Below are 10,959 nucleotides of genomic sequence, written 5' to 3'. Positions count from 1 at the left end.
CTACATAAAGAAAATAGCATCTAGAAAAAAATCTGAATTTAGCGTTAAGGTTTCCAGTGTGAATGTAGCTTTTCTTAAAATGTAGTGGAAGGGTGAGGTATGTTTTTGGTTTCAATTTGATTAAAGGGCAGGATTCAATTTTTTTTTTACTTCACTAGGTAATGCATTTTTCAAAATTTCTGTGAATATAAAGATCCAGACAAATCTGCAAAACAAACCTTGGCATATTTATTTATTTATATACATATATGCTTTTTCGGAGAAAGATATCAAGAAAAGTCTTGTTAATGATAAAACAGCAAAAATTAGTTTTATTGTTTACTTTAGCATAACTTACACATAAGTACAAAAGAGGAGTTACATCCAATGATATGTCAATGTTAGGAAACAATAGCATTCACCTGCTCTTGTTTTAATTTTACAGCTAACATTAATTCCTTATTTATTTAATATAAAGAGCCCAGTGCGCATTGTCATTTTCCTAGAATATAAAATATTTCTCTCGCACGCACGCACGCACGCACGCACACACACACACACACACACACGCACACACACACACACACACACAAAATTACTGTACGTTGATGTTAAACTTTGAATAAAAACCCATTGTGGACATTATGGATAACTTGACTGTTCATAATTTGCCATCCATTTCATCTTCAATGTCATCTGAGTCTCTTCTGTGCATCTCAACCTCTGTCTTTTTTTTATCGTGCTCGTCATCTTCCTTAATGCTCTTCTTGATCTGGGCCTCAATTTCTGTAGGGTCGATGTAAGTGTAGAAATAGGCCATAATGGAGAAGATGATGCAAACTGCAACTAGGAGGGAAGCAAAGAGGACGTACTCTGCCCACTGTGAGAGACAAAGGGACAAACATGGTATTAACGCATCATCATGTGTTACTGTCATTACATGACACATGTCTGATATATATACTAGAAATATTTAGTCACTGATAATTACTTTAATTAGTGAAAGTATATATTTTTTTTACCCGTTTGGGAATCTTTGCAACTTCGGCCACAATCAGTACGATCATGTTGCCGATAGCAACAGTGAACAACCAGCCTGCTTGCAGCACTGCTTTCATGTTACTGGGCGCCTTTAAAACAGAAACGTACATACAATAAAACAAAACAAGAAAGGACATTAACAAGAACTATGAATTGGTTTAGGGATAAAGAAAATTAAATATTCTAATTAATGTGCCCTTTACTTTCTTATATGAAGTTACAGTAATGGAATAAATTAGTGGGAATGTCTCTAATACAATTACCTGTGAGTAGGAGAACTCCAGACCAGTAACAGAGAACATCACTTCACCAACAGTAATAAAGAAGTACTGTGGGATCTGCAGGGCCATGTGAATTGAGTTGGGCTTGATGTCTTCTGCTGCAGTAATGGACTCCTGACACTAAAATAAGAAATAATCTTAATAGCAGTAGTTATAATAACTGCCAGCGCACACCGATGACAATGTCTCCATTCTGTTTGTACAGTTAAAATCTGTGTTGGACCATTTCTGTCACTTTAAGAAAACAATGATTTGCCATTTTCACTCCCACTTTATGTAGTGATTGTCCAGAGGAGAGAGAAGTGCATATTTTTTGACCTGCTCTTCTCTAATACTTCATGCCTGGAAAATGGGTCAAAACGTTGTAGCTATAAGGTTTTAATGACTGCCTAAAACAGCTGGCATTGAACTTGTTTTAGTCAAATTATACTTAAAAAAGGAGGAAATATTGGATTTGTTGGTGAGAATTTTCAGCTATAGATTCATGCTCATTAGGGAATATTTATAAAACCAGGACAGTGTATGGGTGTGACTCATGATAACAAGTTCCCTTGTTGATTTAGTTACACATTGGAGAAAATTCAATGTGTTTTTAAAGGTATGAACAACAATGGAGCTGTGGTGCAGAGGAATACGATATAAAAGGTTTTGACTATTCAGAAAATACTGAGTAAAAACATAACACGGTAGGACAAATATGGAACATCAGCATTCTTATCCTTGATAACCTATATTAAATATATTACAGACGAAATGTATGAATGTAGTTAGATTTAACTGAACTGTTCTCAATATAACCGCACATAAATAAATAGAATACACAAGAATGATTTAGCATGAAGGTTTAGGGAACTATGTTGCAATGACATTTAACACAGTCGGATGACAGTGCACAGCTAACTGAATTGATGATATCAGAAATCATATGCAACACTTACGGCGGGTCCAAAGACCAAAGTGCTGGGGATAAAGAAAGTGAATGAACTTCCATATCCAAACTCTTTGCTATATTCACATGACTGTGATCCACTCCACAGTTGGAACACGACCCTGAAATAAGAAAAAGATCATTTGTTTAGTAAAGTGTATTGTTTGAAAAAAAGATTTTGGAATAAAAACAGTAAAGATGAAAAAAAACGTTTCTTACTTTCCATTTTTTATCTGGGAGTAGTTTGAGTAGTAAAATGGCTCAATTGTTCCAAAGGAGGCCGCAGATGTCGATATATTCACTGTTGTATTCATTCCATTTATAAATCTAAAAGTGTGAGATAACAAAGTATTAAAAACAGAACATTTTTGAAAAAACATGGAATGGCAACACATTTTCTGTTGGTCAACTAATCAATTAATTGTACATTAATTTTAGATTAAATACTTTACCGAATTGCATTGTTGCCTTCATCTGGTTTGGAAATCAAACCATCAGTCTGAAAAAGTAAGATTTTGATTCATTTTATTATGAATAAAAAATACCTGTGTGTCTTCATATTTGTTGTTTTGTGCGTCACACTAACCAGTAGCCATTCCTCAGAGATGTTTAAGGGAATGAGAAGAGTTTGACGTTCTCCATATGCCAAGGAAATATTATTTGTCACTTCTCCAATTGAAACACTGATGTTTCCTTCTTCAAATGTGAAGAATTCATCACTGGCCTGCAAAACAAAGAACTTACTGTAACCGGGCAAACACGGTGGACAGTGTCCAGTGGTGATTTGGGTTCATGCAACTGATTTTCTTGAAATTTTAAACTTGAATCCCTCTTTTGTTTACATGTCACCAGTGATGATAAGAAGACATACCTGAGCTGCAGGAAGAGTCAGTATGTTGTTGCCAGGCAATTTAACTGTGACTGGATTAGTGCCCATGTTGAGTAATTTCACCTGACTCTGGGAGGCTGATGGGAAGGTGGGTAACGTTGTCTGAAGACAAGTAAAGAAGTCCTTGTTATGAACTCTAGAAGTATTACTTGTGTTGCCATTGGTTCAACCGGGATTTTAAGTTCAAAATAAAGTAAATTGCTGAACTGGTGTGTATTTTACAGAACATATAAAGATAAACGTAGTAAGTGGTATGTACTTACATCAATTTGAATCTGAACCAGAGCAGCGCAGACGAAGGCTATAGCTGCCATAAGCATCCCCACTGTCATTCTCCTCAGAGGTCTGTTAAATGAAGATGAAGTTCCCTCATTAGATAATCACTGTGAGATCAGCTTTTCCAACAATGACATGGCTGTTGTGGAAAACTTACGTGAAGTTCAGGCCACATTTTTTGATCAGAGGGTAAATGCAACTGTCCATGATGGGCACCAGAGTCAGGATCAGGATGGGGTTGAAAGTCTTTCAAACACATAAATTGCACATTGACAATTTCCTCCAATAAAATCCAACATTTCAGTTGAGGCTGACGTGATAAAAACTCTTAACCTACCTGCATCTGATCAGGCTGTATCACAAGAAACCCCTGTAGACACAAGAAAACCATTAGAACAGGATCATGTTGCTATAGTTAATATGAATAGATTTAGATTTGGGCTCATCTCCAAACGTACAAAGTTTCCATCCATGGTAGTGGCTTGCAGAGTCCATCTAGAACCCTTTAAGAGAAACGCAACATTAAGCATAGTTTCCACAATGACACTGCCTTTAAGGAAATAAAATAAGGAAGGTACCTTTTGGTCAAACAGGGTCCAGAACATTGGCAGTGGGATGTATAAAAACAGGACCTTCAGCACCATTTTGATTTGAGCAATGAGGAGTTTCTACATCACAGAAAGATGGAATATAAACAACAGTTATTTCTTTTTGAAGACACAGCGTTTTATTCACATCAGGGAGATAAATAAAATGAAACATACGCTATATTTTCCTTCAGCCCAGTCCATCCAGTGCTCCTTCTTTGGGTATTGCTTGCTTCTGTGCTTGTAGCGGTTTTTAACGGCAAACTGATCAGGAAAAAAATAAAGTTAAAGAGAAACATGTTTTTAGAAACACAGATGGTACACACTCATATAAATGTGTTGGTGTAAACCAGACTCACCCAAATGCATTTACACACATCCATCATGATGTTTCCCTGTGGTTCAGCTTTGTAGTACATACCGCTCCCAATGATAAACACCACTGTAAGGGCATCACAGGCAAAACATTGGTGTTAATGTAGAGTATATGTTCCACACCTTTATATTTTTGTATTATGTATAGAATTACAGTGTCTGCATGTGTTAAAGCGCACCCAGTGCAACCAACATCAGCGCTGCAGGGACGCCGAAGGCCAAAGAATAACACTTCTGCTGACTGTAGATGCCACAGCTCTGAGCTGCAGATGGAGACATTGGTTACTCCGGTACAATCTCAATTTCACTCACATACCAGCACTGGTATCAAACACTCATGTTTATGGCACTGTTTGTTGTCAACTTTATATCCTTCTTATATCTACCTCTGAGGATTGGAGTGATAATGGTCGACAGGAGACTTCCACCATTGATGCACAGGTAGAAAACCGAGAAGAAAGTTCTCCTTTGCCTTTCCTGCATGTAGACAAATGTCAGTGAACTGTCATATGCAAACATGTTATGCATGAATTGCTGGATATTAGGTCAGTCTGATTCACTCAGGTCCTATTACATAGGAAAAGCTTTTCATGGTTCCCAGAGGATGAATTTATACCTGCTATACACCACACTGTCACTTTCATTGTGAGCATAAAAATGTTTTTGAGACTATTTCTATAGTTAAGGTATTTTAGCATTCCTGCCTATATTTTGATGGTGGATTAAGCGTCAGATCAAGATTGGAGCAAATGAGGAGTAATCCTCTAACCTGGTGGTCACTGAATTGGTCTCCACCAAAGGCAGCCACACAAGGTTTGATGCCACCTGTGCCCAGAGCGATGAGGAAGAGACCCAACATAGACATAACACTGGAAGGAAAGAGGGACATGTGCATGAGCAAGGAAGTTGATAGAAATATGTGAAGGAAACTTCTTGTCCAAGTGCTATGTCCTTATTATCTTCGCAACTCACACGTGAAAGGTCATGTTGTTTGGTGTCCCATCTCTGTCTGTGTCAGTGATGTCATGGATCGCACTGACAGCCATTGTAACCTGACCGATTGCATAGACAACGGACAAGTAGATGATAGTCCTGAGGTAGAGAGGGGAAAAGAGATGGCAATGGTGGATGAAGTACTCACGTGTCCTTACGCCAAAGTAACACTATACTAATGAAGTATTGCACCTTTTTAAAAAAGGCTCTCCTTCAACTAATCCCAATCTGCAACAAGCTCAAAACTATAGCACAACAATATTCCTCTAATCGAGTTCTATAAACCGGATTTTCCATTCTGAGGAGTCATGTTCTGAGGTTTGGGACAAAATACTTCTGTGATCAGTTCTTTACAAAATTTACTCTTGCAAAGACTCCACTCAAAACTGACCGACCCAAACCTGGAAAAATAAGTGTGTGTAGTATCATCATCACTACCATTTGACATCAGATGTCTCATCCCATCACTTTTGAGAGGTCAGTGTGACATATGCGTTTAGTATTAAGAATAATTTAGTTTGTCCATCAAAGGTTGTTATTGAAATTGAAATGGAAACTTCTTTTAAAAAAACGAGCATTCGTATAATCATCAAAGGAACATTAGACAATCACTCACTTAAACTTTCCCAGCCAGGAGTCGGCCACGATGGCCCCGAGGATTGGTGTGAGGTAGCAGAGAGCCACAAAGGTGTGGTAGATGGAAGTGGCCAGGTCCTCGTCCCAGCGCAAGAAGTACTTGAAGTACAGCACGAGCACAGCTGTGGACAGGCAGGGAAAATGTAGGTTTCTTCTAGTTTTATGAATATAATTATCAATTCAGATTTTGTCCTTAACCCCAGCCTTATCTCTGCCTTCCTTCCAGCCTTTGCATATATTGTTTCCACCTGGTGCCCGTATCTGCAGAATGCCATGTTTCGTCTTTGCCACTTAAAACTGTTAATTCGTTTTATTATGTGAATTTGATTTCTCTAGGGATCATGAAACTGTTGGTAATTAAGGGCTTTTAGGAGAGTTATGTCATCATGGTTACACAATCAATCACATGGTTTAGATTGTAGAAGGAAATATTCTCACCTCGCATTCCATAGTATGAGAACCTCTCACAGAACTCATTCACAACGATAAAGAAGATGCTGAGTGGGTAGCCACACACCTCTTTGCTCTGGTGGATAAATCAAACAGCAGCATTGTGTTAACCAGTGCGAAAGTACAAATACTGAAGAACAAATATAAAGCGAGTTGTCTTGAATTCAAAACTGTAAAAGTATTTACATAAAAATTCTGAATGGTCAATTTCAGAATAGTGTATATAATATTAATCAGTGGTGAGATAAGATGTTTATTTAGGTCTATTCTACTTCTGGGTATTTTGTGACTCCTCTTTCAGATCAATACAGTTCAATGTGACCCATAATATTACATTAGGATTTATTGTTGATAATATTTTTTCATATTAATCTGAATCTGCAAATTAACTTGTGTTTAAAGTTATCAAATAATTGTAGTGGCTTCGAAGGTACAATGATTATCCAAGCAATGATGAGTAGAAATAAAATGAAAATACTCTAGTGTACACGTAAAAGTGCAGCACCTCTAAGTAAATCTACTTAATTACTTTCCATTTACAATGGTCAGTATATAAAAAACATCCTTTTTTATATAATTAACATATATTTGATTTCAAATCTTTATCTGCAAAGTGATCAGTAATAATAGCTGTAAGATAAATTTAATAAAACGGTAAAAAAGTACATTTTCCTTTGAAATGCAATGGATCAGCATGTGGACATACTCAAGTAAAATTCAAGTAACTCAAAATTATTCTTAGAAATCAATAGTGTGTACTATTATTACAGTAAGTGGCATATTGAGGCTGGTTGCTTTGTTCTTACGATTATCAATTTATGTCACTGAGCAACTATAGACGACATGGACGTCCAATAAATTAGATAAATCAAGTACTCTACCGTTCCTCTGTACTGCTTCCTCTTCTTTGGATCCTCATTATCTGCACACAAAAAGAAAATAATGAAAATAATTTGAAAACATTAATACATGTATATCCCTCATGCTCTACAACTCTTCTGACGCTTGGTATTGTTTGAACACAAACTCACCTTCCATGGTGTCTTCGTGAGAACGCAGCTGCTTCTTGCTGCAGTTGTAGAAGTAGATATTCCTTTTGAAACTCCTGCAGGGAGCAACTGTTTATCCTTCAAGGATCACCAGTGACAGTGGGAGTGTTTCTTGTAACATTGCTTCTTATTAGAACCTTGATCCGACTTTCACTCTGCTGACTGTGTTGCTTTTACGATGTTTGGGAACATGTGATACAGCAGATAGTAAGTCTGCTCTATTCTGTCCCTGACAACTCATAGAAAAGAATGTATTCCCAAGAACTTTAGACCTGAAGCAGATGTAAGCGTGAGCTCAAGAACAAAACATTTAATCAGCAGTAAATCAATAAGGACTCATGAGTATAAGTGCAGAGAAATGAGTGCATTTTATTTAAAAGAAAAGCATAAAGGAACATCTGTTTACAGCAGAACAATGAATTTGTGTTAAATAAAATGTTTATAAAACCATCGTAGTCCAAATATAAAATTTTTTTTGGAACATTTGAACACTACAACGGTAAAAGCTTCATATCACTCCCACAGTAGGCAAAGTTTTTGGTTCCGCACCTCGTCGCTTTGGCAAGAAGGTGAACATGTCTTTACAGTGTATAAGCCCCACACAGCAAGATACTTTGCAAATATTGCACGCACTCCTTTTTTTATATACATTAATAACAACTTGGAATATACTTTTTTGTATGCAATGGCTTTAAATATTTTTAAAAACTCTCCCGCTCTAAGACATTGTAGTGATTTAATGTTGAATACTAAACACAGGAGGCCCTTTTTCAAATTTGCAGACCGGTAGAAACAGAACTTTATGTGCAGGTAGATGAGCATCGATGTATGCAGCCTATACTGTTCATCAAGACATCAATACAGTGGCTTATAAAAGTGGAATACTGCACATAAAAAACACAATGTGTAACATTATCAAAATAACCAGAACAATAGGCTGTTGAGAGGGTGTATTGTAATGACATGCATATGGAAGAGCCCAACGTGAATTTCTCTGTGGAAAAACTGCTCAGTCTTCTCAGGTACAAACGGGTGAAGGAGACAACAGGTTTGTCACGCGTGGTGATGACGCAGGGTCTCCTGCTCAGCCGCCTCAAGGCTCATGCCTCAACCAAAATGTTTGTCGAGGAAAATGAAATTGGCCATACCGAGCACATCCAGTAGCCACGCCTACTGCATGAATTAAAAAGATCCAGTGCCTTGGTCATGGTACACTGAGGAGAGTTAGATTTGTCTGTGCCTTTGTCGGTTTCTCTTTGAGCCGACAGAAGAGACTTTAGAAGTGACCATGTGGATTCACAGGCATGTCTGGTGTAGGGGGCGCTGAGGCCAAAGTTAACCCAGCTCAGCATCACACCACAGAGGAAGAGCTGGGGATGCCCTGGATGGTGGCGCTGGTTGGCGTGCCACTGATAGCGTTAAAGATGTGAAGCGAGTCTGGAAGAACGCTCTTCATGCCATCTTCCACAGGACTGATCTGAAAGGAAAAGGGTGCAGAGGAGGAATGAGAGATTGATTTAGATCCACGAGAACCTTAACTACTGTAAAATCAGGCCCTTATTTAAAGGAATAGTTTGACATTTTTGCCTTCTTGTAGAAACATAGATGAGAAGATCAATACCACTTTTGTATTTTAAGGATAAATAATAAACTATCTTTCATTGCCTCGAAGACTCAGTGACAAGAGATGTGTCTATGACTTGCCTATGTGCTGGCAGGGATTACTAAATTGCCTGGTAAATAGTCTTTTCTGGTAACTGCTTCCAGCCAAGAAATACACAATCCCCACTCGTGTAAAACCACTCTTTGTTGTTCTTTCACTTCACCTTAAGATGTGCCAGTAGGCTATTTTGGTTACCTTTGCACAGTCAGCCAAGCTCTTCCCCCTGCTGTCATTATTTGTGCTAAGCTAGGTCGCTGCAGCCTATTTACGCACACAGATCACAGATACAGTTTGAGAGTAGTATCAAAGTTCTCATCTGACTCTCTACAAGAAAGCGAAAACCCGGTGGGAACTCAGAAACCCTTAAAAACTGAAAACAAATAAATAAAAACCACCTATACATACAGAAAACCAACAAATCTTTGTAAGTCACATATACACAAACAAAAGTAAATCCTCAAACACACACATTCGGATGCATGTACATACAGTATTCTGTCCATACAAGTACAAACGTACTATATATATATATATATATATATATATACACTGTATACACATGCAAAAACATACATTAACGCAAAGAGATAAGTGCAGAAGTAAATGTTGGTCCAGCCAGTTAGATTCAGATAGTTAGTGGTAGAGGAGGATGTAGTTTTCCATTCAGATAGTGGACATGTTGGCTGCGATGTGTCAGAGTACTTTACCTGTAGCTGATCTCTTATTTATTGCTGTTGTGTAAAGATAAGGCCGGTCTCAGATCTAATCTGGTAACTGTCATATATTTTCAGTGCTCTTTGAGGTCAAAGACTTTAGCATTAGCTTGAGATCAAGTCATATCATATGATTCAGTTGATTCTAGCTGCAGACTTTTGTTTTCACTTGCTGAATATTTTATTTTAATCAAACAATAAATGAAAGTATTGAGGTTTTTTTGCTTTCACCGGGTACAACAGGTCAGATTAAAGATATGTTTTGTGGAAATCTAAAAGTGTTGCCTTAATTGAAGGGTCAAGAAGTTTATCAAACATGAAGATCTGTTTGAAATGAAAAGTCAACTGTCGTCAGATAATATCTGAGATCAGGTGTCTGTGTCTGGCTGGACCAACAATCAACAGTTCAGTTTTTATTTAATTCTAATGGTTCTTGTATTACCATCCAATCTGCTTATGTCAGCACAGGAGAAAAACAGAGAACAGTGTTGTCAATAACATGAGGTAACAGTGTCATTATCAAATATTTTATGAAAGCAGATGACTTCAGCTGCCACGACCTGTCTCAGAGGAAAATTACAGCTGTGACATTAGTGATGCAGACAGTAATTACACTGCAAGTTAGGTTACAGTTGTCAATAATGTACTTACTTGCTCATGCATGATGATGGACAGCTCTCTGGCAAAGTCTCTATAGTTGGCTTTCATCTCATCTTGGTACTCCTGTTGGTCCTCTTTGATTAGCCGCTCATTAATGCCTAAGCCGTGGCCACACGCCTCCACAAAATGCCTGCTCAGGAATCATGGAAACAGGTGTTAAAGAGAAAAGTTACACCAAGCTGATCAAACTTTGCACACGCACACACAGACACACACACAAACACACACTAGAAACCTTTGACATCTCACCTGAAGACCTCTTTCAACTGTTTGACCTTGTTATCAGGATATTTTTTGGCGCTCGTGTCATCCAGAAAAGCTCGGGCATATGCAAGCGGCCCTGCATTTACCTGAAGGAGGATGTGGAAGCCGTGTTATATATTTTTGTCATGATAATTTCATATGGTATTTCCTGTTTGTGTAAGTGTTTTCCAAGCAG

At 37.8% G+C, this 10,959-nt stretch overlaps 2 protein-coding genes across 10 annotated transcripts in view; both read right to left on the bottom strand.

Annotated features, from left to right (window-relative positions):
• Positions 1-284: 284 nt before the first annotated feature.
• Positions 285-7,699, bottom strand: slc15a1a (solute carrier family 15 member 1a). Its single transcript, XM_020089774.2, has 23 exons — positions 7,467-7,699; positions 7,317-7,357; positions 6,424-6,511; positions 5,966-6,107; positions 5,329-5,448; positions 5,126-5,225; positions 4,743-4,833; positions 4,536-4,619; positions 4,341-4,423; positions 4,159-4,245; positions 3,973-4,062; positions 3,853-3,897; positions 3,732-3,764; positions 3,552-3,640; positions 3,382-3,463; positions 3,101-3,220; positions 2,816-2,953; positions 2,682-2,728; positions 2,449-2,556; positions 2,240-2,351; positions 1,284-1,421; positions 1,002-1,109; positions 285-859 (listed from the first exon to the last, which is right to left on the bottom strand). The coding sequence occupies exons 1-23, from the start codon at positions 7,471-7,473 to the stop codon at positions 641-643; spliced, it is 2,172 nt and encodes a 723-aa protein (XP_019945333.2). The 5' UTR covers positions 7,474-7,699; the 3' UTR covers positions 285-640.
• Positions 7,700-7,832: 133 nt separating this feature from the next.
• zmp:0000001200 (dedicator of cytokinesis protein 9) overlaps positions 7,833-10,959 on the bottom strand; it is a 70,162-nt gene continuing 67,035 nt past the window's right edge. For 5 of the 9 annotated variants that reach the window (XM_069533268.1, XM_069533269.1, XM_069533270.1 and 2 more), the window contains 3 exons: positions 10,770-10,870; positions 10,512-10,650; positions 7,834-8,961 (listed from right to left, as the gene is read on the bottom strand). In XM_069533268.1, the coding sequence (XP_069389369.1) occupies positions 8,836-8,961; positions 10,512-10,650; positions 10,770-10,870 (366 nt within the window). In that variant the 3' untranslated portion in view covers positions 7,834-8,835. Of the gene's footprint in view, positions 8,962-10,511; positions 10,651-10,769; positions 10,871-10,959 lie in introns of all 9 variants that reach the window. The other 4 variants (XM_020089984.2, XM_069533275.1, XM_020089985.2 and 1 more) reach the window with 2 other exon arrangements.

Source organism: Paralichthys olivaceus, chromosome 10 (genome assembly GCF_024713975.1).
Source record: "Paralichthys olivaceus isolate ysfri-2021 chromosome 10, ASM2471397v2, whole genome shotgun sequence".
Lineage (NCBI taxonomy): Eukaryota > Metazoa > Chordata > Actinopteri > Pleuronectiformes > Paralichthyidae > Paralichthys > Paralichthys olivaceus.
The sequence above is the reverse complement of the archived record's forward strand: the minus strand, read 5'-3'. Positions and strand labels throughout refer to the sequence as shown.

Bases quoted from the DNA above. Each gene is read 5' to 3' on its own strand.
- slc15a1a (XM_020089774.2), bottom strand. The intron at 4,246-4,340 runs GTGAGTCTGGTT...TTTCCTGATCAG, and splicing joins ATGTGTGTAAATGCATTTGG to TTTGCCGTTAAAAACCGCTA. The intron at 4,063-4,158 runs GTATGTTTCATT...TCTGTGATGTAG, and splicing joins GGGCTGAAGGAAAATATAGC to AAACTCCTCATTGCTCAAAT.